At 38.8% G+C, this 14,603-nt stretch overlaps 1 protein-coding gene across 4 annotated transcripts; it reads right to left on the bottom strand.

Moving 5' to 3' along the window:
- Positions 1–4,111: 4,111 nt before the first annotated feature.
- Positions 4,112–14,085, bottom strand: LOC143858708 (uncharacterized). 4 transcript variants are annotated; one of them, XM_077369428.1, is made up of 11 exons: positions 14,012–14,085; positions 13,834–13,918; positions 8,262–8,533; positions 7,518–8,178; positions 7,231–7,430; positions 6,906–7,150; positions 5,727–6,629; positions 5,266–5,603; positions 4,787–5,161; positions 4,574–4,661; positions 4,112–4,449 (listed from the first exon to the last, which is right to left on the bottom strand). In XM_077369428.1, exons 2-7 carry the CDS (start codon positions 13,891–13,893, stop codon positions 5,740–5,742), a joined length of 2,328 nt encoding a protein of 775 aa, XP_077225543.1. In that variant the 5' UTR covers positions 13,894–13,918; positions 14,012–14,085; the 3' UTR covers positions 4,112–4,449; positions 4,574–4,661; positions 4,787–5,161; positions 5,266–5,603; positions 5,727–5,739. The 4 variants fall into 4 exon arrangements, with proteins under 4 accessions (XP_077225543.1, XP_077225539.1, XP_077225542.1 ...); XM_077369424.1 differs by having other exon boundaries at positions 4,574–5,161; XM_077369427.1 differs by having other exon boundaries at positions 4,574–5,158.
- Positions 14,086–14,603: the final 518 nt, after the last annotated feature.

Genomic DNA, 14,603 nt, shown 5'->3' with positions numbered 1-14,603 from the left:
TTCTCTTATCAGAATTTTCTGGTCACCAGAATACATGTGTCATATTCCAAGGCCTCGTGACTGGAGGCACGGGTCCGACAATGCTCATGCTTTCTCCAACCTATCTTCTTTTCCCTTTGAGACACCCCATGCCCTACGTTCTACCTTTACAAGTAATATTTATTCTTCTCTGATCCTTTATTTAACCACTTCCCATTGATTTATCTAGGAACTCAGGGCACCTGAAATTTTATTGATGAATAACATAAGTACAAGAGGGGGGGCATATTAGGGATGTCCAGAGTCACATCTTAAGGTGCTCCTAGCCTTTCTAGGAAGGTCCTTTCACTACTTAGTATGTATGATTCTCTTTTCTTTTACAGGTAAAATTAGCTGAAGAGTCGGCAACCTAGTTAGTTTCTCTAAATTTATGGGGCACCTTTGGTCTCAACTCTAAAACCAATGATTGAAGCTCATCCCAATAATATTCAATGGAACATGGGGTTCCTTCTTGTCAATATTCATATCGATCAAACTTTTAGTGTCTTCTTCAAGCCAAATGTTAGATAGATCAAATACTTTAAGGAACCTCAACCCATCTAAAATACTTCTAGGCTCTGCCTGCAAGTTAGTGCCATTGTAAAACAAATAAAATCTCACTTTTATGGTTAATTCCTCCTCCACCTGATATGAAAGGATTGCCTTTGAAGGCACCATCCTTGTTCAATTTGCTACACCAAGTCCATCAAAGACATCCAATTCAAGGGTATCTCCTAAAAGGGTTAAAATTTCACAGTGGCACCTGTGCAACACATCGTGTAATGTTCCCTCAATAGCCCCGAGTCAGCCTAACCCACGTGATGTAGCCTTGTACCTGAGTAGGACTCTTGGACCCACAAAAAGAAGTACAATAGTGAAATAAGAAGACTAGGACTACAGTGTGGAATGCTTTACAAGTCGTAAGTTAAGACGGGTATTTACAAGAGGATAGGTCTCACCTATTTATAGGCTACTTCCTCTCGTAGCAATGGTTTGGATCGTGCCACCTGGCAAGCATTCAACATTCTAGAACCAGCCTAAAACTTATAGATCCGCTAGAATTCTAAATGTCTCACCAAAGACAATACAAGAATACTCTAAAAATTCCCAATTTTCACATGCATATGCACTATAAAATTTTCATGAAGAAGGTGAAAGGATCTACCCGGCTCAAATTGACTAAGTCTAATCCTGACACCAATTGGGTTTGTCTACATGAATCAATTTCTTCTATTCTATCTTATCCAAGGTCATGTTCTTTGTTATATTCCTAGCCCTCGAGTCTTTCCTTACTGTTCCTACCGAAGTTGTTTTCGGTATGCCCCTACCTCTTTTTACTCCATCAACTTGGCACAAGTCACTTCTTCTCATTGGAGCATCCAAAAGCCTACGTTGGATATGCCCAAACCATCTTAAGCGGTGCTCTCTCATCTTCTCCTCAATTGGTTCCCCTCCCACCTTTTTACGGATGTCTCCATTTTTAATTCAATCTAACCTTGTGTGGCCGCACATCCATCTAAACATTCGCATCTCCACTACACTCATCTAAGCATTCGATCTAAACTTGGAGCAACACTATTCAATTTTTATGTAGAGGGACCTTCACTTTAGGATGATGTCCCTCTAAATTAACCAAAATCATTCTAATCCAAACAGGGCCTAATTGGCTAATTGTCACCCTCAGACATTAACTCAAAATTTATAAGTCTAAGATTGAGAAATGATATCCACACTTCCTTGTTTAAATAATGGCCCTTCATTCTTTACTTCACACATTCTTACTTCGTTTTTTAAAAATATTACTAACAGAGGATGCTTTCAAGAGCCAATCAGAGAAGCGGTTTAGTCCGCCTAACCCCAGCTTACCCATAAATAAAAAGGGGCCAGAACGCCATTATTGAAACAAGGAAGTGCAAATATCAATCCTATTTTATTTTATTTTTTTCGGTGAATCCGTTTTTGTTTTACCATAACAGGCTACTACTTATCAGATTGTTAGGGTTGTAAGAATTTTTTAGCTAAATCTCATCCAAGAGGGATCCTGTTAATCGGACGGTCCAGATTGATTGAGTTTGCACCAATTAGCTAGTAGGGATGATGTGTGATAGAGGACTGTTTCTTCTGCACTTTTTTATTTTTTTGGGATTTGGTAGGAACGGATTTTGCTGGAAAAAAAAAAATTAGGGAATGATGTATGATATGTTAGTTAGATTTCGGCTTAAATAGAAAGGAGTAGTTGAAATGGTGTGGGACAAATCTGGGTCATTTTCAGGTAAAAAAACAGAAGAGAAGGTGGGCCCTAATGTGATTGAAAGTAGGTTATTTATTTATGGCTCTTTTTAGTTAGGTCACACCTCTCTGTCGTTTTCTCCTTGCCCTCTTTAGATGATTTCCATTCCATGTATTGTATTAGTGATTAGTTAATGTTAGAATATGACTAATTCTACAAAAGTTTCTAAGATTTTAATATACATGTTGACTTAATTCCTTTGATTAGTGTAATATGTAGAGCCCAAAAAAGATTTAAAAAAATAAAAAATAAAAAATACAAGTGCATGATAGTATGATACACACCTCATTACCATCACACGAAACCCTCAGAATTTTCCTCTGATCATGATTTTGGCACCCTCAGTTTCCGCTTTTTCGATTCGTTATTGGAGCAGATAGCAAGAACCATTTCATCGGACATGCGTCTTTTTTATTTTCCAATGAACTTACATCTTTCATTAATGGAAATTGTTTGATGCAGTGAGTAATAGACTCTGGTTGTTCGCCGTTCAAGAATTCTTGTTTAGGCAGTTCATACCATCCATACATAGTGTTTTGATCTAAGATTTCAATTCTTCCATGTTTCAGCAGTAGCATATGTTTCAAATTTTACGCCTAGTCTCTGTTTCTTTCGACATAAATTGGGCATAAAACAAATTTTATGCTCATTTTTGCACTTAAAAATGAGCTTATAATTTGTTTTACCTGTTTTAAACCCATTGAATGTTTTGGGGGGGGGGGGGGGGGAACAAGAGCCCATTCTATGCCAATTTAATGTAAAATTTGTTAAACCCACTTTTCCATTTAAAATGGAGGCAGAGGTAAATTTTATTTTACGCCCATATTAGGTTGAAAGAAACAGTCTCAAGAAAAGATGCTCTTTTATTTCTCCTTTTCTATCCAAACAACTTGAATTGAATGATAATTTTGGAGTCTTCACTATTGTCATTCATTGCATAAATAAAAATAAATAGATTAGACAGAAGAGTCTTTAAATTGCCTTAGCTGGCTAGTTAGAGGGGAGGGAACTGAGTATGGATGCAGGGAGGAGTGGGACACTGTGTGTCATAGACACAATTATTTTTGGGGAAATGATGTACTCTCCCCTTCTTCTTCTTTTTAACTTGGGACAGTCCCCTGCAGAATAAATGAGTAGTCAAAATTCAGAAACACACTAGACTACTAGAGGGGCTGTCCCAGTTAATTGGATGGGACCCAGATACTCCTAAAAATGTCTTTCCGTGTCACTAATTTTGGAAAAACCAAAATTTCGGCCCAAATAAATGACCGTTTCGGGTTTTGGTGGTTTTGATGTCGGTCTCCACTGAAATCCAAAATTTCGGATTTCGGTAGAAATTTAAAACCATGGGGGGAATAGATCACATTTTGAGTGGGTTTATATAGCAAAAGACAGAAAATCGCATTTCCGGTGCATAGAACTCAACAGAAATGTCCGCGATCCTTTGTTTAATTATAGGTCCCAAGATGTGAACAAACAACCCAAGAAAAAAGTGTTTAATAGATGAAGGGAAATGATATCAGCACAACCATGTTTTGATATTTTTACTAATTCATCTTGTCTTTTATTATTTAAAAAGCTGTCAAAAGGTTATTACAGCTCCCAAAAAGCTCTCACAAGCCAATTAAAAAAGAAAAGACAAGCTGGGTCTGTCAATTATTAAAAGATGGTTGTGCTGAATTCATTTCCCTAATTTAAATGCAGTTATCAAAACAAGGGAGTGCGGATATCACTTCCACATGCAGAAATTCAAATCCCATCTTACTTCTCCCACTTCAAACTACTATTCAATACTCGGCTAAATGATTAACATCAAAATATCCATTTCTTGTTTTCATTTTATTCCTTACACAATAGAATTCAGTTTTGCAACAACACTGCAAACTGCATTACCAGTTATAGGGTTAAGAACTTGCAGAAATTCATTCATCTCTTGAAATAAAACATAATTATCAATGCGCCATTAAAAAAACATAATTATCAAAGCTCACCGGCTACTGGGAAGGTCCGATTCATGCGAGCCGCTTGCAATCTGTGAAATTTCAGTTGGCAAAAAATGGGGAAATTCCACAGTTTGGTATTTATTATATGCAAAATCCATAGACGTGTAAGATTAGGATGTAGATCTCCCTCAGAATTCCCTGCAGTCAAAGTCATGTATGGCTTAATCTACCATCTTTGGTTAAAACTAAAAACCAAAAGAAAGAGAAGATAATTCAGAAGTACTAGTAAAGGTAATGTTAAACAAGAAAGAAAACTACTTACCATTATTATGTGATCTCTTGAGCCAAGCCAAGAAATTCAATATTTGCAAATAGATTCAGGATCCAAGAATTGAATTGGTCCTTTTTTCCTGAAGTCACGGGGAATCAAGTTAGCTTGCCCAATTCTTTGGTGTCATTACTGGATCAATTCCTCCCCGATAGAGGAGGTTGGGCTAGCCAAATGATGGTTATCGGTTCAAGGATGCGAGGTGACCTTAATTTTTCAGGGGCAAGAAGGGATATAGAAAATGCCTCAAACCAACGTCCGTCCTAAGAGATCCAAAGCCACTTCAGCCATGACGATCGGCAAGGAGCCTTTCTTACGATCTATCATACCTATTTCTTCCACCACCTCTCCAAATGATCCACATTCCCCATATCAGGCCAGCTTCAAACCTATCTTAACTCCACTCCGCCCCAAGTCCATCCACCAATGAGCCATGACTAGTGTTTTTTTACTACAAAAGCACTATTCAAAAGGCCCAAAACCTTGTTTTCCAAAAAAAAGGGCAGAGCATGTTAAAGTGTGGTTTTGGACAGAAATTAGACCTGTTCAAGTCACTTTGCAGTGTCTACCTCCGTGCAACTGCTGCATTAGAACATAAAAGTTAATAGTTATCATTAGATATTAGAACTGATTTGCACACTGCTGACAAAAAAAAAATCAAAAACCTAAAATTCCAGGAAATGTACCTCAGACAACCACCAGAATAGATTCCATGCCAGCAAAACCAAGCTTTTCCACTTAATACTGCTAGTTCTGGCCTTCATTCAAACCAGTTTCTTGGATTGTGATTTATAAAATAACTTTCAGCATGAATCATAGTAAAAATTCAGCTGAAACACAAAATCTTCACAATCAGTTAAAATGCCCATTATCATCACCGACAAACAAGAGACTACTTCTCCAGAGCCGCATCGGAAACCCTCCAAGTGCAAGTAATGAAGCTCAACAACACTTGTTCTTCAGAAAATGTAAAGAACTCACTTTTCTGTGATAATCACTCACGCATTTCAACTCCAGCCATACCCTGACAAAGTGAAAGATTCAATGACCAAGGCACACCATCCACAGTAACAGAAAACAGTCTCTGGTTAAGAGAATGTTTAAAAAGGAAAAAGAAAGAGATGTGAATAGTAACTGATGCACTCACCAAAGGTACTTTATCAGTCAGTATCATTCTCCATACAATAATTACCAACAAGAGTTTGGTCATTGACGGTGTTCCTCTGATTAGGTCCCTGAGGCTCTTTATGTAAATTAAGAACCTCTCTCATCTGAGTGCTGGTCAGCCCCATGGGCACTTGCTCATTTGTTCCAGGGCTCATATTTCTGGGCCTCTTCATCTTCGGAGCCCTATCAACGGCTACGTTTGGTTGGGACATAATATTATCGGCAACATGGGCACTTGTTTCAAAGGGTAGCAGAGGCTGCAGCAACCCATTATTGGATAAGTCCTCCAAACCCTTAAGGTCCTGTTGCAAGCGGTTAACATGTAAAATAGCATGTTCTAGAACAACAGGATCATCTGGAGGGTTTTGGAGAAGGCTAAGTAATGACTGTCGATAAGTTTGGGCTGCTAATGATGGTCTTGCAACTTGACGATTCCTACATAAGATGCCCACCTTAATTACATGCTTACAAAGATTGCCCATCCTTGACCACTGGCAATCACAAAGTGAAAATTCTGACCCGGGATTCCAGATAGTATATGCCAAGGTCCTGTCAGATTGAGAAACAACCTTTACAAAGAGGAGGTCTTCCTCATCCAATATCACATCAGATTCTGCTATGTGCAAGGCCAGGCGCCAGGAATTTGGTTGGGACTCTTCCCTCAGATTTCTAAAGAAACCACTTTCTTCAGCATATTGGTCAAACCAATACAAGGAGTGGAATTCAGCAGTCAAAGTGTGGACTAGCCAGTCAACCCTCACCCAAGAACTAGCATGAAGGTCACTGAATAGTTTGGTTTTCAGTCTCAAATGATAGGACTCAATCGCAGCATACAACTCTAGGTTTGCCATAGGGAGAGTCCTCACTCCACTGACCCATGCCTCTGCAAGACAAGAAAAGAACTAAACAACATAATATGGGAAACAGCACATCCAAAGCATGGTTTGAAATTTCGGCCGGGACCGCCACCGAAAGTACATAAAGAAATACGAAATTTCGCCAAAATTGCCACCAAATCTTGTAAAATCTCGAAATTGTTTTTCCGAATTTTACATGATTTCGGACGAAATTTTCGGTTTCAGCTGTGCCCGAAACCGACACCGAAACCAACATTTAAATCCTTGATCTAAAGATCAAGAGGTCAACCATGATAGACTACCTAACCGTGGCAGCCAGCTGTTATTGAAGTAATCCACGAATGCCCGCTGATCAACAAAAATTTGCATAAACTCTTCTACAGTATCGATGACATTTGGGCTGTTCCTTGTGCAGTATATAATCTGGCCAAGGTGCTTAAACATTTCTCTTTGCACATCAAAATTGCAGGACTTCTTTAACAGGTTCCTTATCCAAGCTCTGCGCACATGCCAAAGGCATAATAGGACCCGACAATGGAAAGTTTCTCTGCACGTTGAGCTACATTTCAGCATAATATGTATTTTGAATCAATACTACCAAAAAAAGGGATGATGTTGGAGAAGAACCTGATAACAGATGCATCAAGAGATGGGTCGTCTATTAAAAAGGCATGCGGTCTCCATCTAGGGTCCTTTGTTCGGACTCTATCAACAAGGGCCCCCATCCATCTTTGGATATCTTGGCTATTTGAGCTAGATGAAATGACCCATGCAATAGGTATCGCATTTTGGCATGAGTCAAAAACTAATAAAGTACACAAAGGATACTGTCAACAGAAAATGCAGCACCAAATATCAGCTGACAGTGAATCATTATTAATGAAATAATACATGAGAGAAATAAATTCAAATACCCTGAACTTATTCAAGCCAAAAGTTGAATGAGAAGCTATGGAACTGTTTTGCCCATAATGGAACATCTGCTGCAACTGCCACTCCGTTTGTATTCCTAAAATAAATGATTCCGTAGGTGAGGCATCTTGGAAGAAAATAACATGTTTTTGGTGGCGTTGCACCCACATCTTTATGCTATATGAATCATTTGAATGTAACTCATATGTTGAATGTCGAACAACCCTTTCGATGTTTCGGACATCATTTCGAGTGAGAAAATCATCACGGTTGCTGGGCCCACCATGCCTCTCCACTTCTTCAATGTGATGTTGAATAATGTTATCCAAAGAAATCCCAACATAAAGCATCGACGTGATTCTTTGTCTTAGTTCCTCTGAAATCCGAGGAGCATACATGGCTCGGGTTCCTACGGCATCTCTATCTAATATTCCATGACAGGGTGCCCCAGTTTTATCAACATGATTTCTCTGATTGTAGATAATGAGTGCAAGGAATGGCCGAGTGTACAAGCGCTTCACGGTGAAATGACAGAGACACCCTCTCATCATGTGCCGCCTTCCGGGCCTACTACCCTTGCCTGATGTTGGTTTAATGTTTGGACCATCGCCAACCCCAGATTCACTGTCCCTATAATCTTCAGGACCATAAGAACACCAATATCTACAGAATGGATGAACTAAATATTTAGACAAGTTCAAAATAGGAAATATGCACAATAATTAGTTACTTGAAGGCATACATACAGTGTATATTCAAGATAGCCGTCAACCCTTGGCTTGCTAATGCTTCCTTCAGACCGTTTTCTTCTTGACTCGATGCGGAAACTTGCAGGGCACTCTGCATTAGTTGATTCACCTTTTACAAAATCATCCACTCTACAGAAGGGAATTAGAGCAATGTCATCACCGCCTTGGCGTCCTCCATCTACCTTTACCCAGTTTATATGAGCTGCAGAAATTTCAGTACAGGGAGGATCCTGTACTGGAAGATTCAGAATGTCCTCCATCCGCGGCATCTGCATGAAGGAACGATAAAATATTCAAAGACATGATAAATGAGCATCACAAAAAAAAAAAAAAGAACCATGTTGCGGAGTTTCTAAGGGCATTCATGGTATTACTGTTTTAATCATAATAATCATTTTCAAGAAATCAAATAGATGACAGTAATCCAGAGGAAAGAGGGTCTGGAAAAACAAATGGGTAGAAATAAGAGCATGCACAGGCATGATCTCAATTGCCATGTCATATCATGGTAAGTTCCATCAATGCAGCCGTGTTACCAGAAATTGGAAGTTAAATATAAGAAGCATATGAGATAACATCTACACAGAACACAGTCCCAAAAAGTATTACTGGTTTGTTTTTTATTTTAAATAATTTTTCATGAGAAAAATATCGCTTGGCAAATGCATTCTAACAATTTATGCATGGTACATTATCGGTTCTATCTCAAGTTTCAGAAGCAGCCACGATTTCATACAATCCCAAACCAATACAAAGGATTTAGCAAATCGTTTTTTGTATTTTTTTTTTAAACGGTCAGAATTTCATTAAAGCCGAAAGAACCGAGATCGTCAAATACAAGCAAAGAAAGAAGAAAAGCAAGAGAAATACATAGCTGCAACTAATAAAGATAAAGTGGGAAAAAGTCTGCATGCCAATAAAAAGTGGTGGCCTTGGTATTCGAAGAATTAAGGAAATGAACATTGCACTCCTAGGAAAATGGCTTTGGAGGTTTGGAAAGGAGGAAGCTCAACTTTGGGTGAAGGTTATAGAAGGGAAATATGAGGCCTTACCGGTCATTGGCTATCAGAGGAAGCTCACCTTTGGGTGAAGGTTGTAGAAGGGAAAAAGAGTTGCGTGTCACAAGACTGCATAGGCAAGACTATGGGCACCAAATCCAGGAGGAAAATTCATGGTCAAAACCTTCTTCAAATCGCTATTCCCAAAGATCGAGCCAGCATTCTCGTGGAACGGAATGCGGTACGACCCGGTTCCAACCAAGGTTCAACCATTCACATCGGCGGAGGTCAGAAGAAGGATCAAGTTATGTGACAGATTAAAGAGAAGAAAGCTACAACTAGCGAACTGATGCACCATGTGTAAAGTGGAGGATGAGTCAGTAGGTCACCTTTTGATTCACTCAAGGAAAACAAGGAAGACTCAAAGATATGGTCTAAAGTATTTAAAATTTTAAATGGTTTGAAATCAGTGGGGTACAGCTAAAAAGGAACGAGCGAAGACTCAACGACAAGGGAAAATCATGAGTGATAACAATGAAGTTTAAAATAGTATTGGCCAATTGGGTATTTTCTAGGCCATTCAAAAAAATCAGTATTTTTCGAAATGAAGCAAGAGTACTCTACATAAACCATTTGCGGAAGTGGTCAAAAAGTTTAGTTGTACGAGGCGCGAAGAAGAAAATTAAAGCACGATGGAGACCCCCCTCCTCAAACTTTATTAAACGTAGTGTTGATGGTCGCTCCATGGTTTTTCTCCTTTTTGAATGATGAAAATTTTATTGAAAGAACGACCGAGATGGTCCAAGCAAGAGAGAAAAGAGAGAAACAGGAAACAAGATAATAATAGAAAAAGAGAACATCCGGTCAAGTGAGAGAAAGTCGAAGATCTCCAAGCTCTCATGGTCCACCCTGAAACAGGGCTAAGCGATTCACCTCACTATTGGCCGATCTCTTAACATACCGAAAAATGACCTGATGCCCCTCCTTTCGGTCCTTGATTTCCTCCACAAAGTCTATAAACCTCCAAGGGAACATGATTTTCCTTTCCATCCACCTAATTACATTTAGGAAGTCTCCTTCCACAATCAGTCTGCAAGTCACCTCTATGAACTAATATTAAACCTTGAAGAACCGCTCTAACCACCACATCATTTAAGTATCGAAGCAGAAAAAGCCTGTCTCGTAGTGTCATTCTCATCTCTAAGGATGTCCCCTATGCCAAATGTGTCAGGCAGTGTTTAAAAATGCGGATGTGACATGGTCGAGTACTCGGTTGACGCAGTTATAATTCGGGAGAGTCTAAGGAGTTTTTATTGACTCCGTATGGTAAAACGCGGAATGTGGCGGCAAAACAAGGAACGCGACCAAGGTAAAAGGGAGTCGACTCGGGGGAGTCCACGATAACGCGGAGGAGTTTTAAAACTATAGCTCCAGGATTGCAAAAGCTTAATCCATCAAAGCTAAGCTTAACCCTCCTTAGATTCGGCGCACTCCAATGAGGAACTGATGGATCCCTCTTTCCTTATTTCCGCAAAACTCCTTCTAGCATCGCCTCGGGATCAGAGGGGAAGACAAACATAAAGCTCAACAAAATCCCGGTCGCAAGGGCAATAATCGGCGAAAACATGAAGGCTGATCCTTTAACTGATCTTTTGAAATGCAAGCATTTCTCTCCTTCCAAATTACCCAGGCCACGATGCATGAAACCAGGTGTCAAGAAGATCAAAGAGCCTAACAAGAAAGAATTAAGACACCCCAAATCTCTTGAGGATGAGACCCAAAATATCTTCAGAGAATCTACAATGAAGGAACATATGGTTGACCATCTCCCCATTCTCCACACATAGAACACAATGATCCACAATTAGCACCTGGCGGCTTCTCAAACGGTTAAAAGTTCGGATCTTATCCTGGCACGCCATCCATCCAAAGGCACGGACTCTTGGAGGTGTGGGTATGCTCCAGCCCGTATGCACAAACGGAGGAGGAGAACTGGGTTATGGTTGCTCCATGGTTTATTCTTTCTGGTTTTTCAATAAAATTTTCTTCAAAAAAAGGAAGCTTAGTTGCTGATTTGGAGAAGCGATTGGATTGGTAGAAGATAAACACAAGAAATTACAATGTTAGAGAGGACCAACCTTTCTTGTTACTAGTAACAATATCATCTTTTTCTTTTTTTTGTTCTTTTTTTGGTGTGTATTGCATTAAAAAGAAGTGTAGGTGGTGCTTACGATCTAATCACACAATTTCAAGCAGCCTGGAAATAGATGGTTAAAAGAGATAGTTTTTTTGCCCCATATTTACGTGCCAATGATCGAACATTAACTATTCCCAGATCATATGAAATCTTCGCTTAACAAAGGCCCATTTACAATGGACCCAGTGATATTCTACATTAACATGCCCAATATACAGCAACAACAAGATACGATGAAATAATTAATATCGAGGCATTCAATTGTGTCAGCTTTCAAAGGAATGGTGCACTGTGAGTTGAGTATACTGACTTTTGGTTTTTTCTCACAGTTATTTTATCTTGGGTACACAATTATTCTCTTGGATAGCGGTGGTTACAATGGTAGTTGGCCAAGCCTCATTAAGACCATTCATCTCTACTTAAATTTTCCATTTGTTATCTATATGAACTAAGACACTTGACAGGCTCTGATGGGCTTTTTACTTTCAAAGGAATTTTATATGATTGATTTTAGGTGTCGGCAGGAAAGCTGAATGGTATGATCACCTCTGTAACTACATCAATATCTTTAACATGTAGTACTCTGTTGAAAAAAAATTCTATATTAAACTAAATATAATAAAAAGTTATTAACAATATATACACATGTATGTGCATACTTCCTTTGGAAGTAGGTTTTTTTAATGGCTTTGAAAAACAAATTCTTTAACCACAATTGTGGTCCCACAGTATTTTTAACAAATGCATCGCATGGGCAAGGTGCTAGTCTTTCTTTTATAACAGCTCACCGGGAAAAGGGAATTTCTGAATTATAAGGAACCAAACTTTCCCAGCAATCCAAAAAACACGATCAAATATACACTCAGAAGTCCTCACCAAAAGCATTTTTTACTAGACACAGCACTCTCCTCGAAGTTCCCACAACGACCGGCTTTCCTTCTAAAATTGTTTGACTTTGTTATCTCACAGCTGTCCTCATAAATGAAGTAGAAAGTCCATGGACATCCAAATTAACTTTGAGATTACTCATTACTGCCGATGCCCATGGCAGTGAGCAAAAACAAAAAATACATGTAGATCAACAAGATGGCACGACAGTCACAGATGGGTGCCAATCCCCATCTCCCCCCCCCCCCCCCCGCCAATAGGGCTCCCGAATCAAAAGTTTCGAAGTCTAATTTCTAACGAAAGAAACGGCACCTAAAAATTCCTAGTATTTTGAGAGTTAAGACAGAAATAGTGGAAGTCGTCTGTTTTCAGCATGCTAATTGCGAGCCTAGTCTGATTGAACGACCATAACTCACCCAATTAAACTCGAAATTCAATGAAATTTATACTCAATCGAACGTTTTAAAGTCTAGTTTCTAAAGAAATAAACGGAACATAAAAATTTATAGTATTTTGAGAGTAATGACAAAAATGGTGAAACTCATCTCTGGCAGCTGTCCTCATAAATGAAGTAGAAAGTCCATGGACATCCAAAGTAACTTTGAGATCACTAATTACTGCCAGTGCCCATGATAGTGAGCAAAAAAATAATAATAATACTGTTTGGGATTGTTCGTCAGAAGATCCATCATACTTAGTCGAAGGCAAATTACAGAGAAACTCACCTCTAATCCTGAATTCCCACTTCAGAGTCAGGAACCATGATATCTTGCCTTGTAATTCTCTTCTTGAACAAAATAGTGGGGAGAATCGAGTAGAATAAGAATATTTTATACTATAATGGCTTATTTCACATTATTAAACTAGTAAGAGTCCAGACAAACCCCAGCTTACCAAGAAAATTAATGGAAGGTTTTGAGCAAAGGCTCGATTCCTAACCCATATATAAGAGGAATTACCAAAAGCTGGAATTTTAAAACATTCTGTACCACATCAACACAACTCAACTCAACTCTACTCAAACTAGTTTGGGGTCAGCTAATGGATCCTTAAGAAAATTCTCAAAATCAACAACAAAAAAATCAAACATTCTGTACCACATCAACAACAACAACAAAAAAAACCCAACAAAACAGATAAATCAAAATCAAACATAAGGGAATGTGACTACTCTCAAAAAGGCTAAATACTGGATTCCAACTATCAAAACAAACAAACAAAAAATGACCAAATTTCCAACTTAAAAAAAACCCACAAAAGGGAATGCAACCAATCTCAAATGTACCGAAGATTCAAGCCTTCCAATCCTAAAACGAACGGAATTAGAAAAAAAAAACAATATCACATTTTCCATGAACACAAGTAGAATATCAAACTGAACCAATTAAAGATATTCTAAAATTTCTCACAATAATACAAATAGACGTCAAATATAAACTCTCTCAAACAACAACCACTTGCATTGAAGAGAAGAAAAAAAATCTACCTTTGGATCATTGCTCTTCATGGTTCCTTTAATTGAAGAAACCCCAAGTTCTTTTGGCATCCAAACAAGCTAAATCAAAACCCACCTATAGCAAATAATAACAAAACAATATAAATCAAATACAAAGAAAATGAAAGGCCAAACATGTAACACAAAGACACCAAAGAACAAACCCTACCCAACTGAAGGTAGAAAACCTACAACCCAAAACAAAAAAAAGGGCGCTGATATTCCCCCCGCCCCCTCTTGTAGGCTATTTTCCCCCCTTGACGGCTGGCTAACGTTAAACGTTAGGATTTAACGTATATGTCACTTTCCCACCATTTGACCGGTCTCTCTCTCCACACACACACAACAGGATTAATTGGTGGGCCCAACAGAAACCGTTGGTGGAATGGTGGGCCCATCTTTGAACAACGTAGGCCCCGCCCATACCACACCATAGGATAATCCAAACCGTCCATTTGATGGGCCATAAACGTAAATAGGTTGCGTCCCAAAATATCATTTCCATAGGCTGATCCTAGCCCTCCGATCTAACTAGAAACTACATCTTATGCAACCTCTATAGATTGTAGGGTTGTGATCATCCTATGGAAATTATTTTTTGGGACACAACTATTTACATTATGGCCCATCAAATGAATTGTTTGGATGATTCTATGGAGTTGGTCGTAATGTAACATTAAGGCCCGTCCACAACATAGGACGATCCAAGCCGTCCATGGTTTGGATAATCCTATGGAGTTGGTCGTACAATAACATTAAGG

Source organism: Tasmannia lanceolata, unplaced genomic scaffold (assembly GCF_043159265.1).
Source record: "Tasmannia lanceolata isolate RefF3 unplaced genomic scaffold, GAP_Taslan_0.1 ptg000026l, whole genome shotgun sequence".
Lineage (NCBI taxonomy): Eukaryota > Viridiplantae > Streptophyta > Magnoliopsida > Canellales > Winteraceae > Tasmannia > Tasmannia lanceolata.
This window is presented reverse-complemented; position numbering and strand designations above follow the sequence as displayed.

Coding starts and splice junctions, on each gene's coding strand:
- LOC143858708 (XM_077369424.1), bottom strand. CDS start 13,893: ATGCCAAAAGAACTTGGGGTTTCTTCAATTAAAGGAACCATGAAGAGC. Junction 8,534..13,833: donor TGAAGAGCAATGATCCAAAG/GTAGATTTTTTT, acceptor TCCTTCATGCAG/ATGCCGCGGATGGAGGACAT. Junction 6,630..6,905: donor CAGCTGGCTGCCACGGTTAG/GTAGTCTATCAT, acceptor CTTGTCTTGCAG/AGGCATGGGTCAGTGGAGTG.